General features: G+C 37.6%; 1 protein-coding gene across 1 annotated transcript in view; it reads right to left on the reverse strand.

Moving 5' to 3' along the window:
- LAMA3 (laminin subunit alpha 3) overlaps positions 1–18214 on the reverse strand; it is a 337939-nt gene that overhangs the window by 293485 nt on the left and 26240 nt on the right. The window contains exon 2 of the mRNA XM_044682964.1: positions 6652–6804. Coding sequence (XP_044538899.1) covers positions 6652–6804 — 153 coding nt within the window. The remainder of the gene's footprint in view (positions 1–6651; positions 6805–18214) is intronic.

The raw sequence follows: 18214 nt of genomic DNA on the forward strand, positions 1-18214 counted from the left end.
GAAAGTAGGGGCATGAAGCATGTAACCACGTTAAAAATGAATATTAATAAATTTTTTAAAAAAGGAATAAAAGGTAGAGAAAGGTGAAATAAGAATGCTCAAAATAAAATTCTCCTGCCATTCAACCAAAAATTGGCCCTATTCACATGTATGAGAATCTCTTATTATAATCATAATCACAAAAACAAATAGTTCTTTATAGTTCATAAAACATACTTACAGTATGTAAATTATCTTTTTTTTTAAACCCTTACCTTCCATCTTGGAATCAATACTGTTGATTCAAGGCAGAAGAGTGGCAAGGGCTAGGCAATGGGGGTTAAGTGACTTGTCCAGGGTCACACAACTAGGAAGCATCTGAGGCCAGACATATATCACCTTTTCTATGTTACCAGTTAATCAGGAAGCATTTATTAGTATATTTATTCGTATTTATTAGTATAATTTATTTATTTGTTATTTACTTATTAGTATATTTATTCATTATTTTATTTTTATTAACATAAATGATAATTAATTTCAGAAAGGAGGCATTAGCAATATGAGGGGATCAGGAAGAACTTCTTGCAGAAGTAAAAATTTGAGCTAAGTTTTAAAGGAAGCCAAGAGGTGAAGATAAGGATGGCACAAAGTTACAGACACTGAAAAGGCATAAAGTGAGGCAGGAAGGTGGCTCAGTGGATTAAGAGTCAGGCCTAGAGAGGGGAGGTCCTGGGTTCAAATTTAGCCTCAGATATTTCAAAACTGTGACCCTGGACAAGTTACTTAACCCCTTTTTCCTAGCTGTTACCACTCTTCTGCCTTGAAACCAACACACAGTATTAATTCTAAGATGGAAAGTAAGAGTTTTAAAAAGAAGAAAAGGCATAAAGTTGGAAGATGGAGGATCCTGTGTGAGGAATGGCAAGTAGACTAGTGTCACAAAATTTAAGAAGAATAGAAAGGTAGGAAGGGGTCAAGCTGTGAAGGGCTTTAAATGCTAAAAAGAAGATTTAATATTTTATCCTGGGAGTAACAGGGACCACTGGAATTTCTTGTGTAAGCGATGGGGTGTAGAGAGATCACTTTGGCAGCTGCATGGAGCATAGACTAGAGTGGGGAGAGGAGTGGGGAGAGATTGAAGTAGGAAGCACAAATGGAAGGATATTATAATAGTCCAAGCATGAGCTGATGAAGGCTTACACCAAGATGGCAGATATGTGAGTGGAGAAAAAGAGACATATAAGAGACTTGGTATGAAGATAGCAAGAATAATATGTGGCAAAAGGTTAAATATTTAGGGTAAAGTGTAAAACTGACATTAAATTGCAAGCCTGGATGACTGGAAAGACAGTAATGCCCTTAGCAGCCATATGGAAGTTAGGGAGAAGGAAGAATTTTGAGGAAAAGATATTGAATTCTGTTCCAAACATGTTGAGTTAGATGTCTACAGAACATCCAGTTCCCAGTGTCAGATAGGCAGATGAAGATATAGGCCTGTACCTCAGGAGAGAGACTAGGCTGGATACATCCATCCAGGAATCATCTTCATAAAAAGTGGTCATTGCACATGATGGCTGATGAAATCACCAAGTGACAGAAAGTTTAGAGGAGCATCAGGACTCAGGACAGTGCCTTAGAAGACAATCTAAATTCGTGGGTGTCACCTAGAGGAAGATCTAGGAAAAGAACCAGAGAAGGGACCAGAGTTGCCACCTCCTACCTGTGCTCTCCCCCCAAGCCATACCTTCATCTGCTCTTGCCTACTGTAAGGTGGCCCTCCTAAGACTGTAGGACTCAACATTTCCACCTACTCCAAGAACTCAAAGAAGAACTTTGAGTAATCTAATCACTTGCCTCCTTCAAGGCATTGATACTCTGCCAGGACTCGTTCCCCAATAGTTGGCATCCTCTAACCTGGCCATAATCTCTCCATTTCAGTGATTTTGAAACCAGGCTCTCACTGTACAAATCCTATCCCCTATTCACATATATTTTTGCTTGTATTTGTACTCCCAGAACTTAAACAGTTCCTGGTACATAGTAAGCATTTAATAAATGTTTGCTGTCTTGATTCTACATCTCAAACTGTCTTTTTAGTGTTTTTCCCCTTGATATGCCACTTAATTTATTTTAATCATGCAAAACACACTTCCATATTGGTCACTGTTGTAAGAGCACACTCATATATAACCAAAACCTCAAAATAAAACCACAAAAACACTGAGGTGAAAGATCGTATGCTTTGATCCATATCCATCTGACTCTGGCACTTCTTTCTCTGGAAGTAGATAGCATTTCCTGTCATAAATCTTTTAGGATTGTTCCAGATCACTGCATGGTTGAGAGTAGCCAAGTTTTCACAGATGATCATTATATAATATTGCTGTTACTGTATACAATGTTCTCCTGGTTCTGCTTATTTCACTCTGCATCAGTTTTCGGAAATCTTTCCAGCTTTTTCTGAAATTATCTTGTTTATAGAGCAATAGTATTTTATCACCATCACATACCACAATTTGTTCAGCCATTCCCCATTTAATGGATATTGATATACTCTTTTGACTCAATAGACATTTCCCATAAAATATCCAAAGGATACCTCTCACTAAGCACCTTCTCTACAAGCAATTAAAGAAAATCATCTAATAGGATCATCACAGTTGTTAGTATCATTTTCATACATTTGCTGCTTACTGGTCATATGTATGAATTGCTTTATCTCCCAAGCTCCAGGATAATAGAATGGTGACCCCCCAAGAGAAATAGAGTCTTCAACTCCATGTAACTAAGCCTTGGTTTTTTTCTTCTCCAGGGGTTCTGTGAAAAGTTGCTAGCTGAAGCCACCAAATCACACATCAAAGTTGTTCTTAAATGAGAATTCCTTTATTTTACCTCCCTCTACCCCCATCACAATTCCTCCCTCATGACTTCCTATTTCTTTCCTTGGGTTTCTGCTTCTCCCCCTCCCTCCCTCCTTTCCTCCCCTCCTTTCTCTCTTTTGTCCCTTCCTTCCTTCCTTCCTTCCCCTACTATCTTTCCTTTTCTAGTCTTCTCACTTTTTCTCTCTTCTCTTCTCTCCTTCCTCTTCCTCCTCTTTCCTTTTATTATTATCATTTATTTATTTTTATTTATTTTATCTCTCTAACTGGACACAATTCTGCCTCAGCCAACAGGGTCACCATTGTCTCTGTCCAATCGGCCCCAGCTGGCCCCTTTTACCAAAGTCTCCACTGAGCAATCTGTTGTTGTTTTTTTTAAATGAGACTTAACTGAGGCAGCTGGTGGTACAACAGATAGAGCACCGATCTGAAGTAAGAAAGATCTGAATTCAAATCTGCTCTCAGATAGTTACTACTAGCTGGGTGACACTGAAAAAATGACTTAATCTCTGCCTTATTTTCCTCAATTGTAAAAATGGGGATTGTAATGATACCTACTGTGTAGGGTTATTATAATAATAATTAAACAAGATAATTTTTTAAAACACTTAGCATAGTGCCTAGCACAGAGTAGACGCTATATAAATGATTATTTCCTTCCCTCCCCATTTGTGTCGATGGCACTGTGATGAAGCCTATGGACTCCCTTTTAAAATAATATTTTGAGCCAGGCCCAGAGACAGGAGATCCTAGGTTCAAATCTGGCCTCAGACATATCCTAACTGTATGACCTTGGGCAAGTCACTTAAATCCTATTGCCTAACTTTTACTGCTCTTCCGCTTTGGAACCAATATACAGTATTGATTCTAAGATGGAAGGTAAGGGTTTAAATAATAATAATATTTTAAATACATAAAATGAAAATACATAGGATTATAAAGGAAACCAATTCCACTGAAATAAAGATATAATTTCATTCCTATCCAAATTCACGGAGCCCCTGAAAACTATCCATAGACCCCTGAATCCATGGGCCCCAGGTTAAGAATCTCTATTCTATTGATGCAGAGTGAAAGGAGCAGAACCAGGAGAACATTGTACACAGAGACTGATACACTGTGGTACAATCAAACATAACGGATTTCTCTACTAGCAGCAACACAAGTATCCAGAGCAAGGCTGAGGGACTTATGAGAAAGAAAACTAGCCACATTCAGAGGAAGAACTGTGGGAGGAGAAACACAAAAGAAAAAGAACTGCTTAAACACATGGGCTGATGGGGATATTATTGGGGATGTAGACACTAAACAATAACTCTAGTTCAACTACCAGTAATATGGAATTAAGTCAATAATACATGTAAAACCCAGTGGAATTGGCTACGGCGGGGGAGGGATTTGGGGGAGAGGGAAAGAACATGAAATATGTAATTATGGGAAAATATTCAAAATAAAATTTTTAAAAAGGGAAAAAAATCTCTATTCTAAATGGACCCAGGAAAGTGTTTCTTTTTTTTTAATCCTTATCTTCTTTCCACCTTTGGTTCTAAGGCAGAAGAATGGTAAGGGCTAGGCAATGGGGGTTAAGTGACTTGCCCAGGGTCACACAGCTAGGAAGTTTCTGAGGCCAGATTTGAACCCAGGATCTCCTATCTCTAGGCCTGGCTCTCAATCTGCTGCCCCCTAAAGTGTTTCTTAAAGCATCATTTTTCTTCCATTTAAATTTGCTGAGGCTAGACTGTGTGAACTTAGTTTTACTGGGTGTAGATTAGAGACAACTATCCCACTTGAGACATTCAATGCCAAGAACATGTAATCACCATAAATATGTGTGGCATCCTTAATGTCCCAATAGCAAGCAAATTAGTAGATTATGTCTTCATTGGCATTTTGTTATTTAATTTTCCTAATTAGAGGTTTCCAACACATCAAAGAAGTATTGAAACAAAACAAAAGGCCAAAAGAATAAAGAGATCTATCTGATCTTATGCCAAGTTCATTCAATAAGCAGCATTTGGAATAGGTTAATAAACCTTAGTAAATTTGGTAGTCCTCCGTTAACTAAAAAGAACACAAATCCAATCCCCCAATTTAGTTATACCATTAGCCTACCAGATAGATAAACTGATTATTGTTAGAAAGAATAAAAAGAGACTCTCAGAACATCAAGGATCTCCCAAAATTTCCCACAGAGTACAAATTCAATTAGCTGATATTTAGTACAGCCAATGGACTGTATTAATTGAAGCCAACGGGAAGTTTCCAAGGAACCCTACAAGATTTAATGATAAGCAGAAAAGCTTTCAATATCCTCAGGCTGTGGGGTAGTACTCCCTTTCTGATTCTCCTTATTCATTGTTTCTTCTGTGGGATACTCCATTAATTCATAGTATAATTTACACCAGACTGGCCAAAAAGAGACATTAGTTTTAGGCTAAACACTGAGAAGCATATCAAATCAGAGATGCAATCTGATCTACAGGAAATCCCAGATTTGGGGGATAAGACAAATCTTGAGACTAAGTTTCATAAGATGACATGGGAGTATTTTTTAATGTAGGTCATAGACTTATTTCTCGCCAGTGCCAATTAAGGCCAGGATCTATAAGACCAGGGACAGCTCCTAAGGGGGAAAAAAATCTATTACAGACCTCAGTAACAGAAAAAAAAACCTTTCCCAATTGAAAAAAACATAGGTTGTAATAAGTCAGGTTTTGTAAAGAACAGTGAAATGAGTAACAATGATGATAATGAGCAAGAATAATTCCTACTTCTTGATAGAGAGATTTGTGGTACAAAATTGGAAAATCTTTCAGACACTACATGTGGATTTGTTTTGCTTAATTATGCCTTTACAAGGCTTTGATTTGGGAGCTTTTAAAAATTTCTAATGGAAGGTGAATTGGGTAGAAAGAAGGAAAACAATAATAATGATGCCCAAAAAGAAGAAAATAAAGTAGGATCATTCAAATATTTTAATGTACAAAAGAAGATAGTTCAGAAGGAGACCAAGACAAGCAAGACAACTCTGAAATTGCTTTGAATTTATTATACTTATACATTTTTCAAAAATAGCAAACTGCAAGTAATGGGTGAATCACATTTCAGTTCATATTAAGACTCTTTAAAAAATAAAAAACAGCTAGGCTTTGCTGAAGAAAATCCCAAATGGGGTCATGAAGAATTTTTCTTAAAATAACAACAATAGGCAGTGCAGTGTAGTATAATAGTTAGAATGTTGGTCTTGGATTCTAGATTAAAGTCTGAGCTTAAATCCTACCTCAAAAAAATCAATATCTGCATGACTCTGAGCAAGTTTCCTCATCTCATCTATAAAATGGGTCTAATAATAATACCACCCTCTTAGAGTTGTTGTGAAACTAATCTGAAGGGATAGCTAGGTGCCCACAATGGATAGAGTGCCAGGCCTGGAGTCAAAAAGGGCCTTGATTCAAATCTGGCCTCAGACACTTCCTAGCTGTGTGACTGTGGGCAAGTCACTTAATCATGTTTGCCTAACCCTTGCCCTTCTGTATTACTTGCTACTAAGACAGAAAAGTAAAAGTTTAAAAAAAATAAAATAATATTTGTAAAATACTTTCCAAATCTCAAAGTGATTTATAAATGCTAGCTATTATTATGTTCTTTGTTTACAGAAGTGCTCCTGTTTATTGGTGTTCATCAATTTCAGAATAATTAAATTTAGAAAAATTTAAATTATTTTTTACAAAGAAATGAACAGTGATAAATATAAAAAAAAAGTAAGAGTGTCAGTGACACCACAACTTACCTGTCCCAGATCTAGAGTAACATTGACTTTGTTGTACTGTAAGCCCAAGGAAAGAGGAGGGCTTTGCCACCAACATTCAGTCCCGTCAATTGCATTGGTCACCGGGTGAGCTTTACTGGGATCTCCAGAGTTACAGTAGTCACAAAACTGGCCCTGAAAAGAGAATTAAAACCAAGATTTTACTTTTAACTTTTTTTCATAGTAACAGAAACAGTAAGGAAAAAAATAGAAAGCAGGGGGTTTTCTAGGCCTTAGCATTATGTATCCTAATAGGCACTGAAAAAGAATTACAGATGTTTGACATTATCAAATCTAATACTCATTTTAAAAACGAGGAAATTGCAAAATAAAATGACTTATCCAACAACACAGTGAAAAACTTCAGAGCTAAAGTTCCAACTCAGGGCTTTCAAAAAGTAAAACAAAGCTCAGGAAACCCTAATTATTTACATTTCATTGAAATTTATGAAATATCACTTTCAAACAATCAATCGGGAACAACAAAGTAGCTCAGGGGATAGAGACTCGGGTCCAGAGATAGGAAATCCTAGGTTCAAATTTGGACTCAGACACTTCCTAGCTGGGTGACCCTAGGCAAGTCACTTAACCCCCATTGCCTAGCCCTTACCACTTTTCTGTCTAGAGCTGATACTAAAACAGAAGGTAACAGTTTAAAAAAAATCGAGCAAGCAGCATTTATTATGCACTTAATATATAACAAGCACTTTCCTAGCTGCTGAGGACACAAAGACCAAAGTGAATAGTTGCTGTCTTCAGGAAGTTTACATGCTAATGGGGAAGCCACCATGTACACATAAAAGTATATACATAAAACAAACAAAGTGAATATAAAGTCATTTGAAAGATACAAACTCACTAGTTAGCACATGGAGGAAGGGGATCAGGAAAGCCTTCCCCAAATGTATCCTCAACAAACCAAAAACAGAGAAAGAAAACTGTAGACCAATCTCCTTAATGAACATAGATGCAAAAATCTTAAATAAAATATTAGCAAAAAGTCTCCAGCAAGTGATCACGAGGGTTATTCATTATGATCAGGTGGGATTTACACCAAGAATTCAAGGATGGTTTAACATTAGGAAAACCATCCACATAACTGACCATATCAACAAGCTAACAAACAAAAATCACATGATTATCTCAATAGATGATGAAAAAGCCTTTGACAAAATACAGCACCCATTCCTATTGAAAACACTAGAAAGTATAGGAATAGAAGGACCTTTCCTAAAAATAATAAGTAGTATATATCTAAAACCATCAATAAGCATCATATGCAATGGGGATAAATTAGAAGTCTTCCCAATAAGATAAGGCATGAAACAAGGATGCCCATTATCACCTCTATCATTTAATCCTATTCTAGAAATGCTAGCAATAGCAATTAAAGAAGAAAAAGAAATTGAGGGGATTGAAGTAGGCAACAAGGAGTCTGAACTATCACCCTTTGCAGATGATGTGATGGTCTACTTAAAGAACTCCAGAAAATCAACTAAAAGGCTAGTGGAGATAATTAACAACTTTAGCAAAGTTGCAGGGTCCAAGATAAACCTGCATAAATCATCAGCATTTCTACATATTTTCCAACAAAAGTCCTTGAGTCAGATCTGGAAAGAAACAAGAGATTCTAAGAGGTAGAAATAAAGAGGAAGTACATTCAAGGCAGGAGTTATACAGCTATTGATTTTTTGAGGCAGGATTTAAATTCAAGTCTTGTAGACTCCAAGTCCAAGGCACAGAGAAGGAAAATGGAATTATATATCAAGAACAGCAAGTAAGCCAGATCAGAGAGTATAAGAAGAGTAATATGTTAGAAAATTAGAAGGGTAGCAAGTCACTTAACCTCCATCATCTTTAGCCCTTACCACCTTTCTGCCTTGGAACCAATGCATAGTATTGATTCTAAGGCAGAAAATAAGGGTTTGGTTTTTTAAGTGTTTAAAGGGTACAGGTTACCTTTGAGCATTTCAGTCTTGTATCATGGGTTTTTGCCAGATGGATATAAATTTAAAAGGACATGCTAAGTTTTAATAAATTTCTATTATACTTGGGGCACAGAAATGTCTTAATATGTGGCAATAATTTGCCTTATTACATGGAATCTGGCTTTGATTATGGCCTAATTCTTTGCTTCTGTTCCTTGGTTAACTTACTCAACTATAAAGTGGAAATTATTACTCTCCTTCAAAGCTGAATTTATAAGTCTTTGCTCAACTCATTAATCATATCTGAACTAGACTTTAAGATACTTCTGAGAACCATGGGAGAAGACATGCAAAAGGAAAACATACGGCATCACTTATCACATGCATATATGGGTATGTGATTTGGGGTTAAGCTTTAAAAGATCACTCTATAGCAAAAATGAATAATATGGAAATAGATATCAAGTGATAACACTTGTACAACCCAGTAGAATTGTTTATTGGCTCTGGGAAGGGGACGGTAAGAGGGGAGGGAAAGAAAATGCATCAGGGAAGCATGGAAAAAATATTTTAAAATTTAGAATTTAAAAAAAGATACTTCTCTTCCAATACTAGATTTCCTGTAAAGGCATTCAGATCTAACTCCATAGGAAAAAGCGTATTTACCCCGACCATTTGTCCTCTTTGTCACTGTTGCTATTCTACCCTCCAAAACAGCTCTTCAGACATTGTGCCCAGGAGGTGCTAAACCACTCAGCTATTAAATCTCTAGGACTCTGCTTCTCCACCCAGATCATTTTCCAATCTGCCATGGCACACAACCCTACCAGCCCACACCCTGATTCCAGTTTTCCAAGTCTTAATCTGAGAGCTGTAATAAAACTAATGCCACCATTGTCTCTCAAAAAAGTGGGACGACTGATTGTGTTGCTCCAATCATCCCCATGACTGTGACTTTCTTAATCAGAGAATTTCAGTTGGAAAGAATCTCAGCAACCATTGAATCCCAGGCCAGAACACTTTCCCCTAGACACCACTTCCCTGTGTGTGGTCTCTCCCCATTTTATTTATTATTTATTTACTTATTTATTTTAAGCCCTTACCTTCCACCTTGGAGTCAATACTGTGTGTTGGCTCCAAGGCAGAATAGTGGTAAGGGCTAGGCAATGGGAGTCAAGTGACTTGCCCAGGGTCACACAGCTGGGAAGTATCTGAGGCCAAACTTGAACCTAAGACCTCTCATTTCTAGGGCTGACTCTCAATCCACTGAGCTACCCAGCTGCCCCCTCTCCCCATTTTAGAATGTAAACTCTTTAGGGGCAGGAATTCTCACTTTGTATTTGCATCCTCAATGCCTAGTCCCTTGCTAGGCGCCTAATAAGTGCTTAATAAATGCTCTCTCAGCCATATTATTCCTGTACCCAAATGTCCTGTTGGTACATTATTACCAAATATGATCTGATGAACATTTATAGTTCACATTGAACAGCCCTGTTGGTACTGCCTCTCACCTTCTTAGCAATTTCAGAGAATCAAAGTTAAAAGGAATTTCAGAGGCCATCTAGTCAAACCAGCACATAATAATACTAATAATATTAGTGTTTACATAATATCTCCTATGTGCCAAGTACTATGCTTATATATCTATCTCTACATACACAAACACATATGTAAATATTTACATTTCCATATTTTATAATAATATTTTATAAATATTATCTCAATCGAACCTCATAATAATCATGGAGATGAGTATTGTTTTGATTCCCATTTTATATATGAGGAAACTGAGGTTAAGTGGCTTGCCCAAAATTATATAGGTGGTAAATATATGAAGCTGCATTTGAACTTAGGTCTTCCTGACTCCAGGCCATTGGACCAACTAGCTAGTTCTACCTAAATAGAAATTGCTCTTTAAAAATCCTTGGCAAATAGTCTTCCACACCCATCTTGAAGAGTTCCAGTGAAAAAGATGATGGGATCATAGACCTGGAGCTGGAAGGGACCTTAAAAGAACATCTTGTCCAACTCCCTCATTTATGAGATAAGCAACAGAGGCCCCAAAAGATTAAAGATTACAGAGCTAATAAGTGGCAGAACTCACTACTTTCCAAGGCAGCTACTTTTTCAATGGCTTATAGGTTCTTTAGGGCAGCTAGGTGGCACAGTGGATAGGATTTCCAAGGCACCAGGTCCAGAGTCAGGATTCATCTTTTTATGTTCAAATCTGGCCTCAAACACCAGCTGTGTGACCCTAGGCAAGTCACTTAATCTTGTTTGACTCCATTTCCCCTTCTGTAAAAAGGGCTGGAGAAGGAAATGGCAAACTACTCCAGTTTGCCAAGAAAACTTCAAATGTGGTCATGAAGAGTTGGACATGACTGAAAATGTGTGAACTACACAACCCAAGTTCTTTAAGTTTCAAAGGCTAATTACATAGGAATCAGGAGTCCAAAGGCCTGATTTTATGTCATATGTGACCAATAGCTTTTTCCCTTTACATAATTAAAAAAAAATTCTTACCTTCTGTTTTAGAATCAATACTGTATACTGTTTCCAAGGCAGAAAAATGGTATGGGCTAGGCAACAGGGATTAAATGACTTTCCCAGGGTCACACAGCTAGGAAGTGTCCGAGACCTGATTTGAACCCAAGACCTCCCAGCACTGGACCTGACTCTCAATCCCCTGAGCCACCCAGCTGCCTCCTGATAATATACTTTTGTGCATCTTGATCTCATGCTGTCTTGAGACATTTATCAATCTCAGACACAAAAATGAGGGATAGCTTCCTCCTTTAACTATTTCTCAAATTCTCAAAGACATGTCAATGGCTTGGTGTAAGACTCTGATATTATCAATTAGTTGTTGTTCAGTAATTCAGTCACATCTGACTCTTCCATGAGCCCATGGACTTTGTCCGTGGAATTCCTAGGCAGATACTGGAGTGGTTTGCCATTTCCTTCTCCAATGTATCTCAATTTTACAGATGAGGAGCTGAGGCAAATAAGGTCACATAGCTAGTGTCTGAGACCAGATTTGAACTCAGATCCTCCTGACTCCAGGGCCAGGGCTCTGTCCACTGTGCCACCTAACTGCCCCTGATTTTATAAGAGTATTTGATTTGTGTAAAAGGGAATTCTTGGTTCTCTTTGAGTTCACACTTGTGAAAAGGGAATCCTTTGTTCTCTTTGCCTAATTGGAGTTAACACTTTGGTTGGCAATAACTTTGAATCAACCCAAGCTTGAACCCCTTTTTCACCCTTACCTTTGTGAGTATTTAACCCAATGGCACCTGAACACTGGCTGTTTTTTCTATTCGTTTTCTTGCTGAGAGTACTGTTTCTATCTGATGAAGGTGGTGATGTCCTTCAAATTTTAAAAGAGCATGGATTTACATCCAGCTGGAAGCATTTCTATTCCAAAAATGCCAAAGTTGGCAACCTTTTGGTTATTAATGTACTTCTCCATCTGTCTCAGACACTTACCATCAGTATGAGTAATGAACATTATACTATCCAAATATGCCTTTCCTTTTTGTAATATTGATCCCACCTAAGAAAAAAACTATTTGTGTTTATTTATTCTAGGCTTCCATGATATCCAGGTAAACAGATCTCCTTGAACAATTTTAAAGTAATTTGTTAGTCATAAGCATCATTTTGGAGCCTAAAATTGAGGGTTTCCAGCCACTCTTTGTTTAACTGTTGCTTCTTAGTATCTGTCCCTGAATAAAACTAGATACTATTTTTGGACAGTAGCTATGAGTGCCTGATGATTTTGTTAGTGAAGAAAACTTCTTCTTGTTGTGTAATTTGTAACGAAAAGTAAAGTGAAACTTTTTTAAACATGTGTAAAAAACTTCCTCCCGTTGTGTAATTTGTAACAAAAAGTAAAAACTTTTTTTAACATGTGTTAAATGAAAAAGATTGTTTTCATCAATGTTATCTAACTTTTTCTTGTCCCAAACACACACACACACACACACACACACACACACACACACACACACACACACACACACACATTGCAGACATATTCAAATTACCTTGGCACAGCCAGAGAGCAAAATTAAAGAAAAAGGAGGCAGTCCCCACGATAATAGACAAAAATTTGTATAAGATGGGGAGAGGCTATGTCAATAAAGAAAGTAAAGACTATGGATTCGCAAGACTGTCCTCATGTGATTGTGACCACAAAGAGAAAGAAACAAAGGAAATAAAGGCCAAGCCAACAGGCATAAAACCAACAAGGCAACAAAGCATGAATACTCACATGATCTATGATTTCGCATCAGGATAGGGAATTCAGATGCTCCTAACTCTAAGTCCAGTCCTGGAATCACTCAGACATTTGGCTCTAATAAGTCAACCTAGGTAGCTAAACCTTAAAGGACAGCTAGGTTGGGGCAGTAGATAGAGGGCTGGGCTTGAAGGAAATATATAAATTGATAAGGAAGAGGAGGGAATGGAGGCTCTCTATGGAAAGGACCCAGAGAAAAAGTCTAAAGATAGGACAAGTAGAATCTGAGTGAAAAATCAGTTTTCAAGGAGACCTTTGAATAATCCTAAAGGGGATAAGACATAAGGTGCCATATTAATTTTGAATTCTGAACTACCATACTTACCTAGGACTTTATCTCAAAAGTTCTTGGCTTAGCTACTTAGTGCCCATAACCTTGGGTGAATCTCTTAATCTTTCTAGTCCAGTTTCTTCCTCTATAAAATCAAGTGTTAGACTAACTAAAGGATCTCTGAGGTCCCTCCCAACACTGAATCCATAATCCCATGATTCCAAGATCCAATTCTGGCTTTTTACTCTCTCAATCCTAGCTGCCAATACTCTTTCTCATTCCCCAACATACACACACACACATCTGCATCACAATCCATTTTTCTTCTTAGATTTATGTGTATGTATATATATATATAATTCTCTGTATTAAACTTGGTCTAATAATAAGAAACTAGTCAATTCCTCTTTCTCTTTGTGCCAGGAAAAATCTTGAAGCAAAGGTTCTATAGGAATAATTTATCAGAAATGCAGTTGGGAACTCTGGTTTTCCTTGAACTGATTTAAGTATGTTTTGGCAATAGCAGAATGGTACTTTCTTTTGCCGAAGCAAAACGAATCCTTCTGAAGATTATATAATCATTGCCAAAAACTACTCTAAACTGAAGAGCCCTACTTTCTCTTAAAAGAAAAAGAGAAAAAATGAATTCCAAGAAACAGTAAGTTTTATGGAAACTTTGGGCACTCGTAGAGACTTTATTATTTTTTTAAATTTTTTTGAGTGGATGAGATCCCCAAAAAAATTTTTAATTAAAAAAATGTTTTCCCTTCTCTTTTCACATTTTCTCACTTGGACACAATGTCTCAGAGGTAATATTTAACACAAAAGTTCAAATTCACTCAGGTATTGGGCCCAAAAGGCACCAATCCAGGCCTGAAAGAAATCAAACAGTTGTTCTGGAAGTCAAACACCCCCAGTTGCCTAACAGAAATGTTAAAAACTCAGGCTTGACTTTTAGTGACCTTCTCCTGAGATCTTCATAGGAATTTATGCTTATGTAAAAACCCTGAATGATTGAAGATGACCTTCAGAGAAGCTTAATGAGTATGGAGCCTGGTGGGCTGCCAAGAGTAAAAAATGAGCATTGGAGGAATGTTTTCTAAATTGCAAATGTGGCTAAAAGAATTTTTTTTCAATAAAACTCAGGAGAACCAAAATAAAATGAAAAAAAAAAACATGAACTGTTCAGGCTGGCAGATGGATGACATTAAACATATCCATGATCAACAAGTGGAATGAAGATCTCTTTGGATGAAGGTCTCCACTACAAGAGAGGATGCAATCTGTCCTCATCCATCCCTCAGTTATGTGCTGTCTATGGTGTCCGTGATATGAATATACAAAAGGATTGTTTCTGTTGAAGCCAGCATTAATTCACTCCCACTTCACCTGCAGCAGTAAAAAATATAAAGGTGGTGGCTGTAGGAAAGAGGCAGGAAAGGAAATAATGCATGGTTACCATGGCAGAAGAGGTGCCGTGGGCATATTCTGTACCCCTTGGTCTTTCTGTACGTGTCATTAGCCCATTGATATAGAGAGGTGAAGGGAATCGTATTGTTGTTAGTATTCAGTCTTTTTAATCATGTCCAACTCTTCATGACCCCTTTCAGGGTTTCTTGGCAGATACTGGAGTGGCTCACCATTTCCTTCTCCAGCTCATTTACCAGATGAGGAAACTGAGGCAAACAGGGTTAAATGAATTGCACAGAGCCACATAGCTAGTAAGTGTCTATGGCCACTTTTTGGCCATTTTTGATTTGAACTCAGTATTTCTTGACTTCAGGCCCAGTGCTCTATCCACTGTACCACCTAGCTGCCCACATAGAACCTGTATAAAGGAGGAACTGGATTGCCTGAAAGGGTAATCCAGATTTTGTCTTATGGCCAATAGAGTCACCTACCCTTTTATAAGGTGCTGGAAACATCATATTTTACCTTGGTCATTTTAATAGTAATTCATCCTAGCCAAAAAACACATATTTGCAATACTGTTTTTGGCTAAAGCCCCACTATGTGTTTTTTCTAGGAAACTGACATTTTACCCCTCATACATGCCACTGTGGTACAGCACTGAAATAAGCACCTTCTCTTTTCACCTTAATCTTTAAGTCTTTATAATTCTATTCTGTTCTGTATATTGCCACATCAAATAACCCCATCTTGCATTTGGCCCTGGTATGAAGCAGAGAAGGCATGGAATAGTGATCATGGGATAAGCCAAACACCTGCTCAGTGCCAGATGTGTGGGACAAGACCCAGACTCAAGAGAATACAGGATCTGGACAGAGTTCCACTGTCCTTGGGACATGCACGGAACTCCTGAACACATTCACATTTAAGAAAGATCATCCCTCAAATATCCCATTACACATCACTACACACCTCCCTAAATCCCCATAACAAAATAAGGATTACCAAAGTTTCTAGAGTTTGTCTCAGACACGCAGGGCTAACAAAAGCAATCTGGAGCTCTAAGAAGGTGATGTAGATTCCAGGATTATTCCAAACTAAACACTACACCCTTTCTTTGGAAAGGCTTTGTATTTTGAAGAGTATTACTCTGTGCCCAGAGGCAAAATGGACACAGGGGTTGAATTTGGTATAATTTCATCAACTGTCTTCACTACCTGTTCCTGGACAAATCATTTGCCCTCCTTGAGGCCAGCACCATCATCTGTAAAGTAGGCATAACAGCAACAATAGTAATAATGAAAATAAATAATAACGCATAGAGGATAGAAAATAAAAACTTAGTCAAGAATGCCACAGTTCAAATCCTACCTCAGATACTTACTCACTATGTTACCCTGAGCAAGTCACTGAATCTTTCGGTGCCTCAATTTCCCAATTTTAAAAATGAGGCTAATAATAGCAGCTAGATGGAAGAATGCTGAGCCTGGAGCCAAGAAAACTTTATCTTCCTGGGTTCAAATCCAGCCTCAGATACTTCCTGGCTGTGGGACCCTGAGCAATTCACTTAACCATTTTTTGTCTTAGTTTCCTCATATGTAAAAAGAGCTGGAGAAGGAAATTGCAAACCACTCCAGGATCTCTGCCAAGAAAACCCTAAATGGGGTCCCAAAGAGTTGGACACACATGAATAAAAAAGACTAGGCAACAACATAGGGTTGTGGTGAGGATCAAATGAATTAATATATGTAAAAACATTTTGCAAACCTTGAAGCAATATATAAATGTTATTATTATTATTATACTATATAATATTATTGTGAGAATCAAAATAATATCTGTCAAGCACTTTAAAAATGTTATGATAACTACTTGAACACATGGGTTGATGTGGACATGATTGGGGATGTAGACTCAAAAAGACCACCCCAATGCAACTATCAATAATATGGATATAGGTCTTAATCGATGACACATGTCAAAACCAGTGGAAACGTGTGTCAGCTAAGGAGGGCTGGGGGGGTAGGGGAAAGTAAGAACATGAATCATGTAACAATGGAAAATTTTTCTAAAAAAATAAAAAAGATTAAAAAGATAAAAGACAAAAAAATTTTAAAAAATGTTATGATACTCTGCTAGGTATTTTATCTGATCCTATTCTGACCAATCAGGAAGACCTGTTTGATGAAACAGAGGTGATGGGAGCCTTTGGAGGTTCCACCCTTTCAGAATTCATAGTAGATAAGGAAGTCGGAACTAGGCATAGTCTAGTCTTTTTCCTTTTTTTTAAACCCTCACCATCTGTCTTAGACTTAACACTAGGTATCAATTCCAAGGCAGAAGAGCAGTATGGGCTAGGCAATGGAGATTAAGTGCCTTGTCCAGGGCACACAGCTTAGGAAATGTCTGAGGACAGACTTGAACCCAGGTCCTCCCAACTCCAAACCTGGCTCTCCATCCACTGAGCCACCTGACTGCCTCCACAGTCCAGTCTTGAGAAGGGAAGGCCTAACAGTGATCTGAGGCTAGTAACTAATTCTAGGGACATCAGAAAATGACTTTGAAGAGGTTGGCAGAGGGAAAAAAGAAGATCTAGAAAGGGAGAGGACTCATGGGTGAGGTAGATGGCAAGATAAAAGGTGAGAAATCAAAACTACTTAATTCCTGTTTTGTTTGTTTTCTCTAGCAAAAGACCTTCAGGTTAGGCAAAATGCAACAAAAACAATTAAAACTGAATGGTAAACTATAATGAGTAATGAAAAGACATCTATCTAGCTATTCTCATTTAGTTTAAGTAGTTTACATTAGAGATTATTGAAAGAATTTAAATATATAAATGTGAGCCATGGTCAATGATTTGGTTTTTTTTTTTTCTTAGAATGATGTTGAACACAATTACCACTTAAGGTGTGGACAGAAACCCAGTTTTCACAAATGGAAGTATGTAATGTTGACACAGATTATTTTTTTTAAACCCTTAACTTCTGTGTATTGGCTCATAGGTGGAAGAGTGGTAAGGGTGGGCAATGGGGGTCAAGTGACTTGCCCAGGGTCACACAGCTGGGAGGTGTCTGAGGTCAAATTTGAACCCAGGACCTCCCGTCTCTAGGCCTGACTCTCAATCCACTGAGCTACTCAGCTGTCCACTGACATAGATTATTGGTGAATTCTTCACATGTGCATAAAATAATTCTTTAGGGTACAATAATATTCCAATACATTTCTATATCGCAGTTTTGTCAATTGTTGGTCATATCTCCCCTCTTAGAAGGCACTGTTCTGTTTTCTCTAGGAAAAAGAACACTTTGTGTGTGTGTGTGTGTGTGTGTGTGTGTGTGTGTTCCACCTTTTTTCATTTGGCTTTTACTCACATTTTATTGGTGTGCAGAAGAGTAGGCTTATCCCTTCCTTTGGCCAACACAGGATTTTTTTTTAATGTTTAAATTTTATTTTTTAAGTATTTTCCCATGTTTCCATGATTCATTTTCCTTACCTCCCAGCCCTCCTAGAGCCAACAAGCAATTCCACTGGGTTGTACAAATGTTATCACTTAATATCTATTTCCACATTATTCGTTTTTTACCATAGAAGCTCTTCAATTTAGATGAAATACAGCAAAAGCAATTAAAATTGAAA

This window comes from Gracilinanus agilis, chromosome 1, assembly GCF_016433145.1.
Source record: "Gracilinanus agilis isolate LMUSP501 chromosome 1, AgileGrace, whole genome shotgun sequence".
NCBI classification, from domain to species: Eukaryota; Metazoa; Chordata; class Mammalia; order Didelphimorphia; family Didelphidae; genus Gracilinanus; species Gracilinanus agilis.